At 44.0% G+C, this 15,906-nt stretch overlaps 1 protein-coding gene and 1 long non-coding RNA gene across 2 annotated transcripts in view; one reads left to right on the top strand and one right to left on the bottom strand.

Moving 5' to 3' along the window:
* Positions 1–2,802: 2,802 nt before the first annotated feature.
* ANXA7 (annexin A7) overlaps positions 2,803–15,906 on the bottom strand; it is a 28,684-nt gene continuing 15,580 nt past the window's right edge. The window contains exons 5-13 of the mRNA XM_083502744.1: positions 14,810–14,847; positions 13,028–13,130; positions 12,121–12,215; positions 11,346–11,459; positions 9,637–9,807; positions 7,879–8,049; positions 7,698–7,773; positions 6,776–6,888; positions 2,803–3,413 (exon numbers count right to left, since the gene is read on the bottom strand). Of these exons, the coding sequence (XP_083358870.1) occupies positions 3,291–3,413; positions 6,776–6,888; positions 7,698–7,773; positions 7,879–8,049; positions 9,637–9,807; positions 11,346–11,459; positions 12,121–12,215; positions 13,028–13,130; positions 14,810–14,847 (1,004 nt within the window). The 3' untranslated portion in view covers positions 2,803–3,290. The remainder of the gene's footprint in view (positions 3,414–6,775; positions 6,889–7,697; positions 7,774–7,878; positions 8,050–9,636; positions 9,808–11,345; positions 11,460–12,120; positions 12,216–13,027; positions 13,131–14,809; positions 14,848–15,906) is intronic.
* LOC310706723 lies at positions 3,420–9,066 on the top strand. Its single transcript, XR_014526116.1, has 2 exons — positions 3,420–3,683; positions 8,713–9,066. It is a non-coding gene; the product is annotated as an uncharacterized lncRNA (long non-coding RNA).

The raw sequence follows: 15,906 nt of genomic DNA, 5'->3' as shown, positions 1-15,906 counted from the left end.
TCAGCTGCATTTGTTGTGAATTGGCTGAGTGACTTGGCCACAGACGTATTCCATATTAATTTTATACATTGAGATGTCCATCAAATGACTTATTTACGTGCATTACTTGAGGCACAGCAGCTGTCCCAGAAGTAAGATAAAAAACTGCACACAGTGCAGTTTTGTTTTCTTGGCGTAAAATACTGGTTCCTTTTAATGTTTGTGTCCTGGTGTCTTGAGGATGCCAGAGCACTATAAACTAACAAGGGGCAGCCCTGCCACATTCTTTTAGCATCTTCACGTCCTTCTACAGTCCTGAACACAGACATAATTATTTCCAAATGCTTGTTAAGCATCTTCTCAATTTAGAACTCATTCCAACTGCTGGGAAGTACTATTAGTGGTATAAGCCTGATGGATCTGTCCAGATTTCAGCCTCCCGGCATGGAAGGGCTCCTGTCTGTGAGGCTTTTGATATAGCAGAGGGATCTCACTGGTAGAAGGGAGGTGACTTGCCTGTTTCCAGTTCCCTCTGCAGCTTTCACACACTAATCCAGAAGGTGTCTCTGTCTTTCAGAGTAGGTTTTTGGAGGCTGCAGGGGAAGGGGAAACTGGCAAATGCCACCACTGTACTACATTGTGTTCTGGGTAGTTCCCACCAGCAGGAGCAAGCCTACTCTTAAAACCTCACATATTATTAAACTTGAAGCAGGCAAAGTTTTGACCTCCTTACTCTCTGCCCCTGCTAATGCAACTATTTCTGTCGGCTTACTCTTGTCTTGCTTTTTTCATCTCGTTCAAACGTACATGGAGTTAAATATTACTAGCCTCTTAACTGTGAAGAACACTGCGTCAACATGGCCTGGGCTGCTGCTCCACAAGCATCTCCTTCACTGAGGTCCTCTCTCAGCGAAGACAACTGGTTTAGTTTTGGGTTACAAAGTTCTACTGTTAAAAGTTATATGAGAGTCTGTGCTCGGGTTCCTCACTGCCATAACTGGACTGAGTCCTAGATGTACTGGAAGAATGCAAACAGTTGTTGGATAGTCTAAATGTTCAAGTTTTAAAGCTGTCCTTAGCACTGTGTGTTAGTTAAATAGGTGTTTGTTAATTCAGTGCTCATTAACACATTGTGTTAAGGGCTTTCCATGTTTACTCAAGCAACAAAATCCTGGGAAATGACCCAGCTTTGTGATTAGTTTCAACTTCCTTTGAACTGAATGGCTGTCAGAGGCAGAATGTTAGATCCAAGTCCCAGATTTGTCTGTTCATGTTACAGGGGTACGCTAGTAGTACAGCTTAAAAATGTATGTGAATAGGAATTGGGAGGTAGGTTGAGGCTTCAACCCGGAGATGTCATCTGTCTGCCAGACTAAATCACTAGTGTCTGTTTCAGCTCAGATTAGGAAACGCTTACTACATATTATACAGATGAGTCTTTTTTGTATTGAATCACATTGTTAGTACATGTGTGATCTTCACTGTTTTGTTGTTTCTTCAGCTTGCAAGCCTCCTTGTGTATAGTAATATAGAGAGGCAGTATACAAATGAACAGTGAAATGAAATGAAATATCTCATGCCACTGAACTTTCCTCATATATGGTAATCAGGATGCGTAAACCTGAGTGCTGGAGAGGTCAAAAGTTTTGTAATAAAATTCCTAAATTTGGGCATACATGGACCTTCCTCTTTAGATAGTGGTGGTATATATTACTTCACTTCAATATGTGCTAACTAGAGCTTTTCTGTTTGGGGCAGAATAACCAAGAGGACTCCCAAAGTCTGTCCTGCTGGCACCACTGTGCTTGAATAGTGAAAATGTTTCTATGACTAGCAAGTAACAGGAACTTTGACAGCCCAATTAAATGCCTCACTCAAACACACAGTAGCAATATGGGATCAGACTCTGGAGAAATGTTTCTTGAGTAACATTACTCAATATGAACAGGGTTTTTGGTCACTTCATACAGTGGTTGAAGATCTAGTTAAATCATAATCCTTTTAATCGATTGCTGTTCCATTTTTTCAGTAGCTAGTATTTGCATACTTTGAAAACTAGAAGGGTGAAGGTGCTTATGCACTTCTGGTTTCTAAATGAGACTGCAACAGTGTGTTGCAGTGCAAAGAGCTGCAGGTTTCAGCTCTTAATTGTTGTTTTTTTAAATTGTTTTTATTAAAGATTTTCTTGAGTTACATAAGTACATACATTTCTGTTTTTGCATCATACAGTCCTTTCAACAGATCAGTTCTATTCGATGTTAGACGTTGATGTTGTATACAGTATAAGGTTGTGGAAAGAGAGGTGGGGCGTAGTAAACTTGCATTTTTACAGTGTATGTGCAAGGTTTTTGTGTCAGAATCACATGCCTAGGTTCCCTTTCTATTCATTCATTCGTGTTCATGGGGGCTACAGTAAGTTGCTACAGTAAGTTTTGTTTGTGCATGAAGGGTTGTTGGCTCAAGTTAGCCATGTCAATTTGCATACTGTCGCTGGGTTCTTGTTGGGCTGTGTGTATAATAAAGGGGAACCACACTGGGGTGAAGGCATCCTTGTTTATTTGTCCCTGTGCTAGTTTTGGTTTGTTGGTTAGCTTTTCTAGTAAGGCTGTTTCCCATACAGTTTGGTACCAGTGCTCCACGTTCACTCCTTACAGCTCCCTCCAGTGTTGATGTTCTTGACTGCTGAGAGTAGGTAGGTTATAAGCTCTTTGTAGTGTGAGTGATTGTCTTGCAAAATGTTCCAACGGGGATAATTCTGGCATGGCTTCTAGTACTGTTTTGTTATTTTGCATATTTATTGAAGGTTTCAGCAAGACAGCCATGCATTATTCCAAGATACTTTATTATAGCCTTTTCTCCCCACCCCGGCATGTTCTGAACTGCTACAAACTTTGTACATATAGGAAAAATTTCCTAAGTAGAAAGGACTCTTTCTTGTATGTGTGAAATGCTCACAAGAGTAAGGGGGTGGTTGTATTCTACTACTGTGGTTCATTAAGTCTACTCTGAGTAATTTAGCTACAATCCAAGGTTATTTAATATTTGTAAATAAGAGATATTGGTTTATATTAATGTATTGAGTATAGCCACGGTAACAAGAAAAAGACACTTCACTACAACTCAGACAGCAGGTGTCTTATTTTATATTGTAAAGTACATTATGTGCGAAATTAAGGCAATTATATGTGCAAAATAAACCATCCATTAGAAGCATACTTGTTTACATTGTCTAGGATAACTTATGCTCTTATATGCAATGATAGTCATTTGCCCAAGCAGCTCATTTTCCATTTTCTTTGTTTCAGCGTGGTCTATTGACCAACAAGGGCCAAGAGCAGACGCCTGTAATCTCCACTTGTGTCACTTTGTATCATTGTGCCCACGGTCTTCTGATACATCTGGGTGAACATCTGTTTGATTTGTACAAGATCAATCTGTGCCAAAAGAAACAAAGCAGACAACTGAGAGAAGACACAACTCAATTCATGAATCCCATTAAACTCAACAGGCAGGTCTAGTGCCACTGAAATTCCAGGTGGATTGTGCCCCATTCACCCGCACCGGGCAATAAAACTTCAGTGCCAGTTTGATGATGAGGAAGAATTAATTTGACACCGGAAACACAGTCTGCAACATGTTACAAAGCTACTCAAGACATAGGTTTGCCTAGCGATCCAACCTCTATTACTGCTCTCTGTGAACAAGTAAGTAATGCATATATGCTACTCTCTGGTACAGTGGGTGATGTGTAATGCAACCTTCCACATCAGGGGAGAAGTTCATCATGTTATTTGTATGCCACCTTTCCTGAAGGCATAGTTTTCACTATGGAAAGATAGCATGCAAATAATAACTAGGGCTGGGCAGTGTTACCATATTTTTCGCTCTATAGAACGCATCAGATGATAAGACGCACCTAGTTTGGGGGGGAGGAAAAGAGAGAAAAATACAGTGGTGCCTCGCAAGACGAAATTAATTCGTTCCGCAAGTCTCTTCGTCTTGCGATGCACGGTTTCCCATAGGAATGCATTGAAAATCAATTAATGCGTTCCTAGGGAAACCGCCTTCAGACCAGGTCCGGGGACAGTCTGTCCCCGGACCTCTTCTGAAGGCTGGGGGGGGGGACAAGGGCTTTTCTTCCCACCCCCAGCATTTTAAAAAACCCCGGGACAGCGGAGGACTTCTCCGCTGTCCGGGCGATCTTAAAATGCTGGCGGGCGGCATTTTAAAATCGCCCCGGACAGCGGAGGACTTCTCCGCTGTCCGGGGCGATTTAAAAGCCCCTGGGAAGGCAGGCAGGGGGTACAAAGACTTTCGCCCCCTGCCCGCCTTCAGAAGGTGTTCCCGCCCCCGCCCCTCTTCGGAACAGCGTTCCGAAGTGGGGCGGCTGGGGCAGGTGTTCCCGCCCCCCCCCGCTTTGGAACAGCGTTTTAAAATGCTGGGGGTCGGCAGCGAACGCTTCGCTCCCGCCCGCCAGCATTTTAAGATCGCCCGGGGCAGGCGGGGGGGAAGGCAGGCGGGGGGGGCAAAGACTTTTGCCCCCCGCCGGCCTTCAGAAGAGGTCCTCTTCTGAAGGCCGGCTGTGGGCAAAAGTCTTTGCTCCCGACCGCCAGCATTTCCCTATGGGCTTTCGTCTTGCGATGCAAGCCCATAGGGAAATTCGTCTTGCGAAGCGCCTCCAAAACAGAAAACCCTTTCGTCTTGCGGGTTTTCCGTCTTGCGAGGCATTCGTCTTGCAGGGTACCACTGTATTTTGAATCCCAGAAGCCAGAACAGCAAGAGGGATCTGGCTTCTGGGATAACTGCACCAAGCCTCTTTAGGGCAGCGGGATGAAGGCTTCCCCTGCCCAAAGAGGCTGCGCGCGGCTAAGGCAGAAGCCAGGGCAGGCGCATGGCTGAAGGGGCGCTGGGCAGTTCTCCCTCTCTGTGCAGAGAGGAGAACTGCGCAGCGCCCCTTTAAGCGAAGCTGGAGGAGGAACAGGAGGAGTCCCCTTCTGTTCCTCCTCCGGCTTCTGGACAGGTGCGTGGCTGAAGCCTTTGGAGCGCAGCGGGAACTCATGCTGCGCTCCAAAGGCTTCAGGCGGCTATCCCTTAATCCAGGAGAGTCTTGCTCTCCAGGCTTCAGCGAAAGCAACGCGAAGCCTCCCTCTGCGCTTCGGAGCCTTCACGTCGCTATCGCTGAAGCCAAGGAGCCTGCATTCGCTCCATAGGACGCACACACATTTCCCCTTGATTTTTGGAGGAGGAAAAGTGCGTCCTATAGAGCGAAAAATACGGTACATTTTCAACATTGTGGTGTCTCACCAGCAAGGGGTGAAACCAACCTCAGCTCTCACTGTGGAAGCTAAGGTGCTTTCACCCCAGCGCCTGGTGGATGGGAAGGCTCCTACCCCCCAACTGAGAGCCCTGGTGTGCCAGCAGCAGGGACCTCCTTTTGGAGGCACTCTCTGCTGGTGTGGTACCTCTTTCCCCTGGGAGGAAGATGCAGCCAGCTTACCCCCCCCCCCAAAGATGGACCAGGCATCAGTAGCCAAATTCACAGAGCCTGTCAGGCTCTGTGCGTTGACTGCCCTTGCCTATGCAAGCCTCTTCCCTTGTGGGGTGGTAACAGACAGCTCACCCTCCCAGACAAAGGCAGCTAAGTGCACACAGCCTGGTCCTCAAGCCATGGGGTGCAAAACCACTGTATCCACGCAGCCTCTGCACCCCCTGGCTGAGCCCATCCAACCCCCTAAGCGGCAGCAGTTGAGGCAAGTGCACACAGGCTTGCCTCAGCAGGTGAAGTCTAACAGAGCCAGAGGAGAGGTGGGTGCTCCTTTAAACAAACGTCTCTGTTGAGGGGTGCACACCTCGATGGAGAAGTGTGACAGAGCCTGCACTTCCCCAGCCACAATCCTGCCCACGTGCAAGCGGGAGTGGGGCTGGGAAGCACTTTAACAGAGCCCACCCCCCACCGCTGGCTTGTGCGGTGTCAGGGGATCTGCAAAACTGCTTGGCGAGCGCAGCGGCGTGCTCCGCCAAGCAGTTTAAAGCAGCACAGGGAGGAACAAGCTGTATTGTGCCTCGCCCATGCAGCTTGTCTCTCCCTCTGCCGGTATGAGGGCACAGTGGGATGGCAGCTTCACTCAGAAGGTGGCAGTTTCACCCATACCACTGAGTGAAGCTGTCATCATGGTCTGCCCCTCCTAGCAATCCTGGGCAAGATATTGATGTATTGCCAGGCCTAATAACACGACAAAAGCAATCACACACAATAAATACATGAAACAGTACACTGCTTTCATTCTTAAAGTGCATGGCTCCAACCTGTCTTGGCAACTGCAGCTGCCCCCACCTCATGTTCATAGCCAGTCTTTCTACCTGGAAAGCCTCTGAGGAATGAGGTTGGGGCAACTATCACTGCCAGGAACAATGTGGCACTGAGTCTGCTACCTAAAAGAAGAGTGCTTTCTGTCATCTAGATCTGTGCCAGCTCAGGTAACTGGCGTCACCACTAATGGCCTTGAATCTATACAATGTGCCACTTGGGTTGTACAAGTTTAATAAAGAAAGCTGCTTATAATACCAGAAAAATTTCAACTATCAATTTGTCAAAAGTGTTTACAGCTTCTGTTACCTTTCCATTGTGCCTGAACTTCATACAGTAAAAGACTGTGATGGATTTGCGGTTTAATAAAGGAGCCGTTTGACCTCTTTGGAAGTATGGCCAGATGGTGTGTATAATGAACACAAACAAGATTAAATAACTGGCCTTTAATTACATATTAGGTAAAATTTACACATAATAAATTCTTACCTCACTGCGAGTGACTATAATTCGAACCAAGGTAGAGTCATCTGTGCCGGCTCCTTTCATGGAATGATAAAGCCTCTCTGCAAAAAAGGCTGGGCGGTTCAGAGCACATTGCACTGCAATAAAAGAGTATTAAGATCAACTCGGAGTTGACATTGACAGCTCAAAGCCACAAGATTCTAACAGTATCAACCTGCCAGAATCTTTAATCCAAACTGCATTTTTTGTCATCCCCCCCCCCAAGTATATTATAACATAAAGATAATACAAAGACAAAGAGTCCAAAAGCATAAAATTATCCAACCCAATAGTCATTAAAGTAACAATCATGTCCTTAACTAGGTAAATTAGATTTAAATGTTCTTAGATCAGCCCTAACTGGTTCTAGGGAGGAAATGGGTAGTGCATCTAGCCCAGTCCCCAGTGAGGGCTTCCTTTAGGGAGTATGCCTCCTAGTGGAGGGGAAGGATTACTGCACCACCAGCAATCTGAAGCAGTGGTACCTTAGTTCTTGAACAGCTTAATTGTTGAACAAATTGGCTCCTGAATGCCACTAAATATTAAAGTTTGTGAATGTCTTTTGGAAGCCAAACATCTGAAACAGCTTCCACTTGAGTGCAGGAGCCTCCTGCAGCCAATTGGAAGCCGCACCTTGGTTTTCGAATGGTTTCGGGAGTCGAACGGACTCTTGGAACAGATTAAGTTCAACAACCAAGATACCACTGTACATTACATGTGCAAATTAAGCAACTGACACCAGTCCTCTTATTTTGCATAAATTATTTTACAAGTCTGGGAATGGCACTGAAGCCCCAGCTGATGCTCATTAATCAGTGAAGTTTCCAGCACCTAATAGAAGCTTGGTAAATAAATTGCCCATAAAAATGACCTCATTGAACAATGAAATGCAGGAAAAGTCCCTTACCGATAGCCTTCAAACCACGTTCTACATTTCCTGAAAACTCCCGGCCAATGCTGCTTAATAAATCTCGGTTAGCAACCTGCAAAAATATAAGTAGGAAATGTTAATTTTTTAGCCAAAGAACTGATGAAAGCCAAATCCAGTCCTGTCTAGTCCACACAAATGCCCTCCCCTTCTTGTCTACCTGAGAGTAGGCTTCAATTGTGGCTTTCAGCTGGGGAAAGCTTCTAGTTGCCAGGACCATATTGAAGGCAGACTCATCAGTCCCCAGCTTCCCTTCACCAGCTTGGAAAAGGCGCTGAGCATCTTGTTGAGCTTTTTGGTAATCTACAGTTTGATTCTCATCCCGATTACCCTGTAAGAGAGAAAAATATTGATTACTACTATTATATACAGTAAGCCCACAACTTATGCAGGGGTTACGTTCCAGGGATCACAGCTGAAATTGTGTATAGTCAGAACTCATTGGATTCAATGGCAGGTAGGATTGCAAAGTCTTTTTCCCTGGATGCCCACCCTCTTTTAATTTACTTTTTTTGCCAAGTACACACATTTAGACATAGCAAATCAAATGATTAAACATCTGGCCTCCATTTATGCTTTATAGTATCCTAGTCTGAACACAGCTATGGCTCCACAAATATGCAAAACGAAATGAGCAAACCTAAGATCAACTGTTCAGTCACCTCATGATTTCAACCGTCTAGAGGACAAGGCAAGATTAATTTATATTTAAAGCCACTGTAACTGTGACCAGGGAGAATTAGAAATTAATACTTGCACGTTACAGTGGTAGCTAAAATAAGCAGAGCCACAGTCTAAGATAAATACTACTAACATGCCCAAACTATTTATCTTTCTATCAGTTAACAACAGACTAGTCCAGTACTTTTATTTTAATCAACAATGACAATTACTTAGGGGAGAAATTTAAACTGAGCTGGATAGACAGACTAGTTTCAAATTTTCTTGGCACTGTAAGATTGTGAGCATTGAAATGAACCAATTTTGTTCCGAGAAAGAGGATGGGGGAACCTGCAGCTCTCTAAATGTTGCTGGACTAAACCTCCCATCGTCAGTGGCCCATGCGGACTAGAGCTGGAGTCCATCATCTGGAGAACCAAAGGACCATAGAGCAAGATATGACAGAGTGGCAGCACATTAATAAAAGTGCCTATTTTTTTGGGGGGGGGGGATTCAATACAATGTGCAAAAAGAGGAGGCCTGGTCCATGATCTGTGCCTGTATCAACACATTAACAGGTTGAACTGGTTAGGAGAGATGTATTCCAAATCAGAGTTTTGGTTTGGGCAAGATGGAACAAGTCTATTTAACACAGTATTTTGGTTGCATCTAAGAGGAAAAAAATTGTCAAATACATCCCGTTTTTGGGCACCATGTTTGTGTGGGGGCCAAATGACTCGTGCAGGAGCGCAGCCCAGAAGACACACATCCTGGTTTTTGTGCTGGGTCATGTTGAAGTGTATGGTGGCACCATTTACATAACAAAAACGACCACATTTTGAAAAGTAGGTCTATGGCTTGGATTTTGAAAAAGGGGGGTCCACAGTACTAAGCTAATTGGGAGCTACTGATCTATTGTGTCTGTTTTATTCCATAATATTCAGTAATAGGTCTCCTTCAGAGCTGAATGTCACATTGATCGGGTCCTAGAGGGTCATGTTAAGTCAAAACCATTTACTTCAAGAGATAGGTATTTGAAATCTCCATCTGATAGAAAAAGCCTAGTTCTATCATCAAATCCTATTTCATACAAGGAATGGTACCTAACCCAGGATACATTTCAAAAGGGGTGGAAAACTTACAGCTGGAACTGTACTTGGTGCAAACTAGATACTTATATGGTGGCCTTGTTATCGAGAACAAGGGAAACGTGTGCTTGGTAAACATAAATGCAACAGAAGGTGGTTGTTCATCCTACCTGGCACATAGATACAAGTAATCGTTCAAAGTGTCCTGACGTATCGGACCGAATATCATGCTCGATATCTCTTCCAAATTCACTGTTGTAACATCTGACAATTTCTCGAATCTCCTGGTTTGTCCTTGTGCACAGAATCTCAATCAGCACATTCTCCTGTGTGCCTGCACCCTGCAGGCAGAGGAACAAAGCACTACAGACATTACCTCAATGCAGGCTGCTCAGAAAGCTGACCAGAACATCTAATTGTTTTATTACATTAGAAAGAAGATTGATCACTTTTTTGTACTGTAGGAACATCTGAGCCATATTGCTTCATTCAACTAGATCATGTTGCAAGCCATTGTGCGTCTTTCAGCTCATGCAAAAAACCTACTCAACAAACTTGCTTCATTTAGCCACCAGCTTCCAATAGTTCCCAAGGTTTGTTACAGAAGAAAAGTATTATAATCTAAGAGCATAATCCAGTGATGATCTCATTGGAAATGAACAGGATGCAGGCACAAGCACGGGCGAACATGACTTCGGTCTACTAATTTTAATGGGTCTATGCATTAGTAAACCTCAGCTGGCTACAACCAGGGAGCTGTGTCTATAGGGCATTTGTCAATTGTATCTCTAACACATACATATTTCCATATCTGGGTATATATAGAAGTCATGCAGCCAGAAATGTAAGGAGCTTGAGCAAAGAAAGCAAGGACACCAATCAATCCTTCAGTTTTTCAGAACACAGAAGGCCTTGTCCATTTCTTAAAATAACTAAGGGATGTGTTAGTTAGTTAGGTTCATGTTAGGAATTGGTACCATGTACATATAAATTACACTTGGACACTGCTATGCTCTTTGCACAGGTTTCATTCATTGTCAGTGGAGCAATATTTTCAACTAGACTGTAGCTTAAATTCACAGAATGAGCATCCCTGCCTCCCTCTTGAAGTACTCCCACAGTTGTCTTACAGGTATTTCTGCATTCAGATCAATCATAGTCACCCAGCCCTGCTACTGGAGACAAGCCAGCGCTGCATATCTGACTTGTTGGCTGAGGATGACAGAAGCGTTGTCACTCTTCTTCTGTATGCCTGACATTAAAAGTTTCTCTCACCCGCCTCCCCACCCCAGCTCTTGCCACTCCCAACCTGCCTTTCTGGAAAACTGAAGGGGGCTGAGGAGAAAACCAGGAGTGGATTCCAATGGATTTGGGAGTGGGGGTGCAGGGCAGGGTGTTAATTTGGTGGTTTATTTGTTTCTGCCAAGCACAAGGCGTTCCTGGATTGCACATGTGCCCCTTCCCCAACTCTAAGGGGGGGGGGAGGTGGAATAAAGAACTGGGAGAGGGAAGAACAATCATCTCTGACTCTGGCTGAAAGCCAAGTGAATAAGAAAACAAGAAGTGGGGTTCTGTGAGTAGAACAAAAGAATATGCAAAACAGAGGACCATGGTTAATTTTGCAAGACAGGCATTGGGGCCTATCTTTATGAGAGATTTGCCATAATTTTGAGAGAGTGGGAGCAGGTTGCATTTGTCTGTGAATATTCTGGAAATGTACACTGCATATATCCCTTAATTTTAAAAACTATTAATACAATTTTCACCTTTATTACTGAAAATAAATTTTGAAATGACATTGAGCTAGTTGAGCATTTATGGTCCTTTTACAGTTAATGTGCTCATTTTACATGAAAATAAATGCCAGTGAAAATCATACCTTCATGGCATGCCGCAAACTCCAAGCATCATAGTAAGTACTTGGCATGAACAATGCAAGGATCAGCTCTTCCATATTTCCACTTAGCTCCGACTTCAGGTCTTTAATTAAATCCTGTCCAATTACAAAGTGGTATCAGAAAGACATACATTCATAAAATATGCATGCGCACACAGATTGAAAATGTACAGTTCAGCTGCTGGCAAATCAATGTTTACTGAAGTCTAGTGAGACATATTTTCAAGGCAGAAAATGAAGGCAGTAATCATGATAAATCAATTTAAAACTTCTTTTAAACTAGAGGATCGTAACACAGGCAGACATTTTAGAAGAAATTACTATTTTATACAGCAGAATGCAAAAGAGTTGGTGTGTTGTAGACATGTGCCTTGTATGTCAATACTAGTACCTCAACAAGGCCCATACTGACTTTTTATGTCAAAGAGCTATTTGGAATCTTCTATGATAGGAGAGAGCCTCTGTCTGAAATAGGTTGCATCACTCAGCACATACTGAACATGAAGCTACTGTCAACATTTCACTGTTACACATTATACTAGTAAAGCACAGCCAGAGGCTATGTCCACTCCTAGCTTTCTTGAAAACCACTACAGGGGAGGGTCCAGTATTTGACAAAATAAAGAAATGAAGTTAAATTACAGACCTCACTCTGCTCACAACAGTTAAGCACACAAGCTGTCCATATGCTGTACCAGCTGCTGATTTGCTTTTCATTATTATTATATGACTAAAACAAAATCACCAGTAATCATACCTTGCCATACATGGTCTTGAAAGCAGCTTTAATTTGCTGTCTCTGACTATTGGAGCGGTTGGACACAACATCAATGATTGCCTGTTCATCCGTTCCTAGGGAGCAAGAAGGCAACTCAGTGTAGTCTCGTATCAAGCCATTTCAGCCCTTTTATTGTACACCCCAAGGTGTACATCGGGCAAAAACACTGCTTTAGTACAGAGACTTTGCAAACTGCTCACATTCATAGATTTCCTGTACAAAATGAAACTACTTCACTGCAGAGTTTGAATGCAGAGAGATCTCATAGGCTTGCTTAAAACAGGTATTTAGCAATGTACACTGTAGGGAAAATATTTCAAACACGGGGACATCTGACAAAAGTTCTGGGGTGGAATCCAACTGTGCAAGTGGACTTCTCTCATACAATGGAACTTCACCTCCTCTCCTCCCACCTGCAGCCACCAAATCAGGCACCACCAAAATCTGCCCTGGACAGTGTTGGATACACTTTAGACAAGGGAGTTCCCTGCCAAGGACAGTATCAAGGAGCATCTAGTGCCCTGCGTATTGTGCAATCCTCTCTCATGGTTACGATTCTTCATGCCCCGCTCTACAGACCCATCTATCCCAAGTCTTGCTACTCTTTTTCACTGTTGCCCAGTATTTCTATTTTTAAAAATCCAAAATGGAAACCAAGCCATGGAAAGAGGAAGCCATGCTGAAAAAATATTCCATATAAACAGTTCAGGTTGTAGAGTCAAAGGCTGATTTGCACCCCAAGCTATGTTAAAGACTATGGTTAAAATATATGCAAGTGTTGGAAGGATCTAGTGAGAGACGTACAGGATTAAGGTAGAGAAGTTTGGTTTCTGGGCCTACACAAGTTTAAACACGAACACTGTATGAAACACAAAACCGCTCTTACCAAACCCTTTCATAGCCTTGCGCAGAATTTCTGCATCCCGCCCTGCGTCAAAGTTCGGAGCTGGTCGAATTGTGCCTTGCATATGTTGAGTCATTGTTGCAGGCTGAGATTGAGAAATCTGTTTTACCATGTTATTGATCCATGTGAAATGCTTATTCAGTCTCAACAATGAAATCTTAGGCATCAGTACTTTAGAGGGAAAGGAGAGACATCCTAAGCAGTCGGGAGGCCAATATATTCCAGATGAACAGAATTGGTTTACTAATATGATGGGGCGCCTGTCATCGGCTCAAGCCTTTATAAGTATTTGCAGGAAATTTCCCCAGCAATCTATTTCAGGCTGGAGAACACATCTCCTCCCTTAGCATTCAGAGTTAAAACAGAAACACAGAGGGGGAGAGGTAGGCTTGAGGCAAAGAGAGGGAGAAGGAGAGAACAACTGTGGGAAGCTTGCAAGCACAACAGCCTTCTCCCCTCCTGCGGTTTCTAACAACTGGTATTCTGAAGCATACAGCCTCTGACTGTGGAGACAGAACAGCACATGCATCATGGCTAATGTTGATATCCTTTATGAATTTGTCTAACCCTCTTTTAAAGCAGCTGACTCAACAATAAGACGGTGGCAATCCCTCACTCCCTTGGGAGTCAAAGGAAAGTTTATTGGGTGAGGCAAGAGGCAACAGCACTGCCTGTGTCAACTGTGTACAGGGGCCAGTCTAAGAGAAGGAAGGAAGAGGAATCTGAGCACAAGGAGGTGGTAGGAGAAGCCCCTAGGAGGGTCCTGTGATGAACTGGGATCCTGAATTCTGAGAACAAGGGCTCACTATGTCTACTCCAAAGCAAGAGTGGCCTGAACCTCAAGGGGGGGGGCTTAGGGGGGGGGGAGAACCCTGTTGTGAAGTGTAACTGTTGCCAAAATCTATTATGTTCCAAGTTACCACACTGGAATCATCAGGGCTGCAAATCTCAAAACATGACAGGCCTTTACAAATGGCTACTGCAGAAGGGTTTTATTAGCATTTAATTTAAAAGCAGGTTTTAAAAAACTAATATCAAACTTCTCCCTCTATTTAAATTTTACTATTTTGACTATTATTATTATTATTTGCCCCCAGCTCTTTCTTTTACATGGAAGGCTACAGCTCAAGCTTGCCCAAGCGATCTTCTCCTTGTGTACTCCAGTTCATCTACTGTCCTTCCCAATACATGATAACAATAGTTTATTCAAAATCAGGCAAGTAAGTTCCTCTCCCATTTCAAATCATGGTTTCTAATTCAGGCCTGGAGGCAAAATATGCAGCAACTATGGTTTGCCACATATGGATGACAAACTATGGTTGTCACAAGGAAGTGAGGTAGGGAATTTGACACACACCGGAAGTACAGCTGGTGTATGCCTGAGCTGAGATTCCACAACCTCCCTTAGAAAGTTTTTCTTATACTTTCATTAAGCATACCTTTTTGTAGTTTAAACTGGTTCTACTTGTCCACCCAGAGCCCTTGCAACAACCTAACCAATAGTTTGCTTAGCTTGATTTCCCTCAAAAGGAAAGCTTGCCCCCTAAGACTGAAGGACTCAGTTATATTTACGGCATCCTCTGGCTTCTCAAGCCAAACTCCAAGAGGTGTATTCAAATATGCTGCATACACAAGTGAGTAGTTTTCTATACTGATGTGCAGAACTGGACCACAACATTTTTTCTTCGTCAAAACGATTTGCATTCCCACCATGATCAAATAAAACCAACAACATTGTCCCATTTTATAATACAAATGACATACCTGAGGTGGTGTTGGAGTTGGTCCACCTGGATACCCAGCTTAAGAAAAATAGAAAATTGAAATAAGATTTTAGTGTTGCCATGCTGTGTGCATAAAATATCATCATAGCAAAATGTGAAGTCTGCTTCTGATTCATGCACTGGTTTTCAGCTAATATTTCCTCATGCAGATCAGGGAGAACTTCAGGACTTGCAAAGAAGCCTGCAGGCTTCACAGTGACATGAGCACCCACCAAACTGTGTCACTTTCAATCACACTTCGGATTTCTGTCTCTTTCCTTGCATCTCCTGCTCCCTTCAGGGAGCTGTGCATGGAACAAATACTTGCTGGATGCAAAGCTGACCATTAAAACACTATCACTTGCAGCCTGGATCTCCCTATCTTTATTTCCAAGGTCCTTTCCGACACAAGGTTAGGAAGTGGGACTATGGTAACGCCCAGTGCAGATGTGGCATGAACAGCAGCATAACCAAGATGAGGAGGAATGCCACAAATTCACAGGTTCCCTCTCTTTTTTTGCACCAATTTCCCCCCTCCTTTTCCTGGTTAGTACTTACAGTGGTACCTCGGGTTACATACGCTTCAGGTTACATACGCTTCAGGTTACACACTCCGCTAACCCAGAAATAGTGATTCAGGTTAAGAACTTTGCTTCAGGATGAGAATAGAAGCAGGGGGCGCTGCGGGGGCGGCGGCAGCGGGAGGCCCCATTAGCTAAAGTGGTGCTTCAGGTTAAGAACAGTTTCAGGTTAAGTACGGACCTCAGGAACGAATTAAGTACTTAACCCGAGGTACCACTGTACTAGGGTGTCGTGTTATATCTGCATTGCCACTGAACAGATTAACATTAACGACAGGAGCCAACTACAGCAGCACCTATGCAATCCAGGATCATGCAGGACCACTAGTGGACTCACAAGCCAGCTGGGGCTGTGCATAGATGCTGTTTCTGTGAATCACTGTCCCCACATGGGATTATACATGAGGCCGGTGCAAGAGCTGCAGGCATTCGTCTGTCTCGAGAGACCATGAAGTGCGCTTCTGGGGTTGAAGTCAAACTGCTGGAGAATCACAGCACCTGCTGTGGCTGCAGAGAC

The sequence above is a fragment of the Podarcis liolepis genome, assembly GCF_965112155.1.
Source record: "Podarcis liolepis genome assembly, chromosome: 5".
Classification (NCBI taxonomy): domain Eukaryota; kingdom Metazoa; phylum Chordata; class Lepidosauria; order Squamata; family Lacertidae; genus Podarcis; species Podarcis liolepis.
This window is presented reverse-complemented; position numbering and strand designations above follow the sequence as displayed.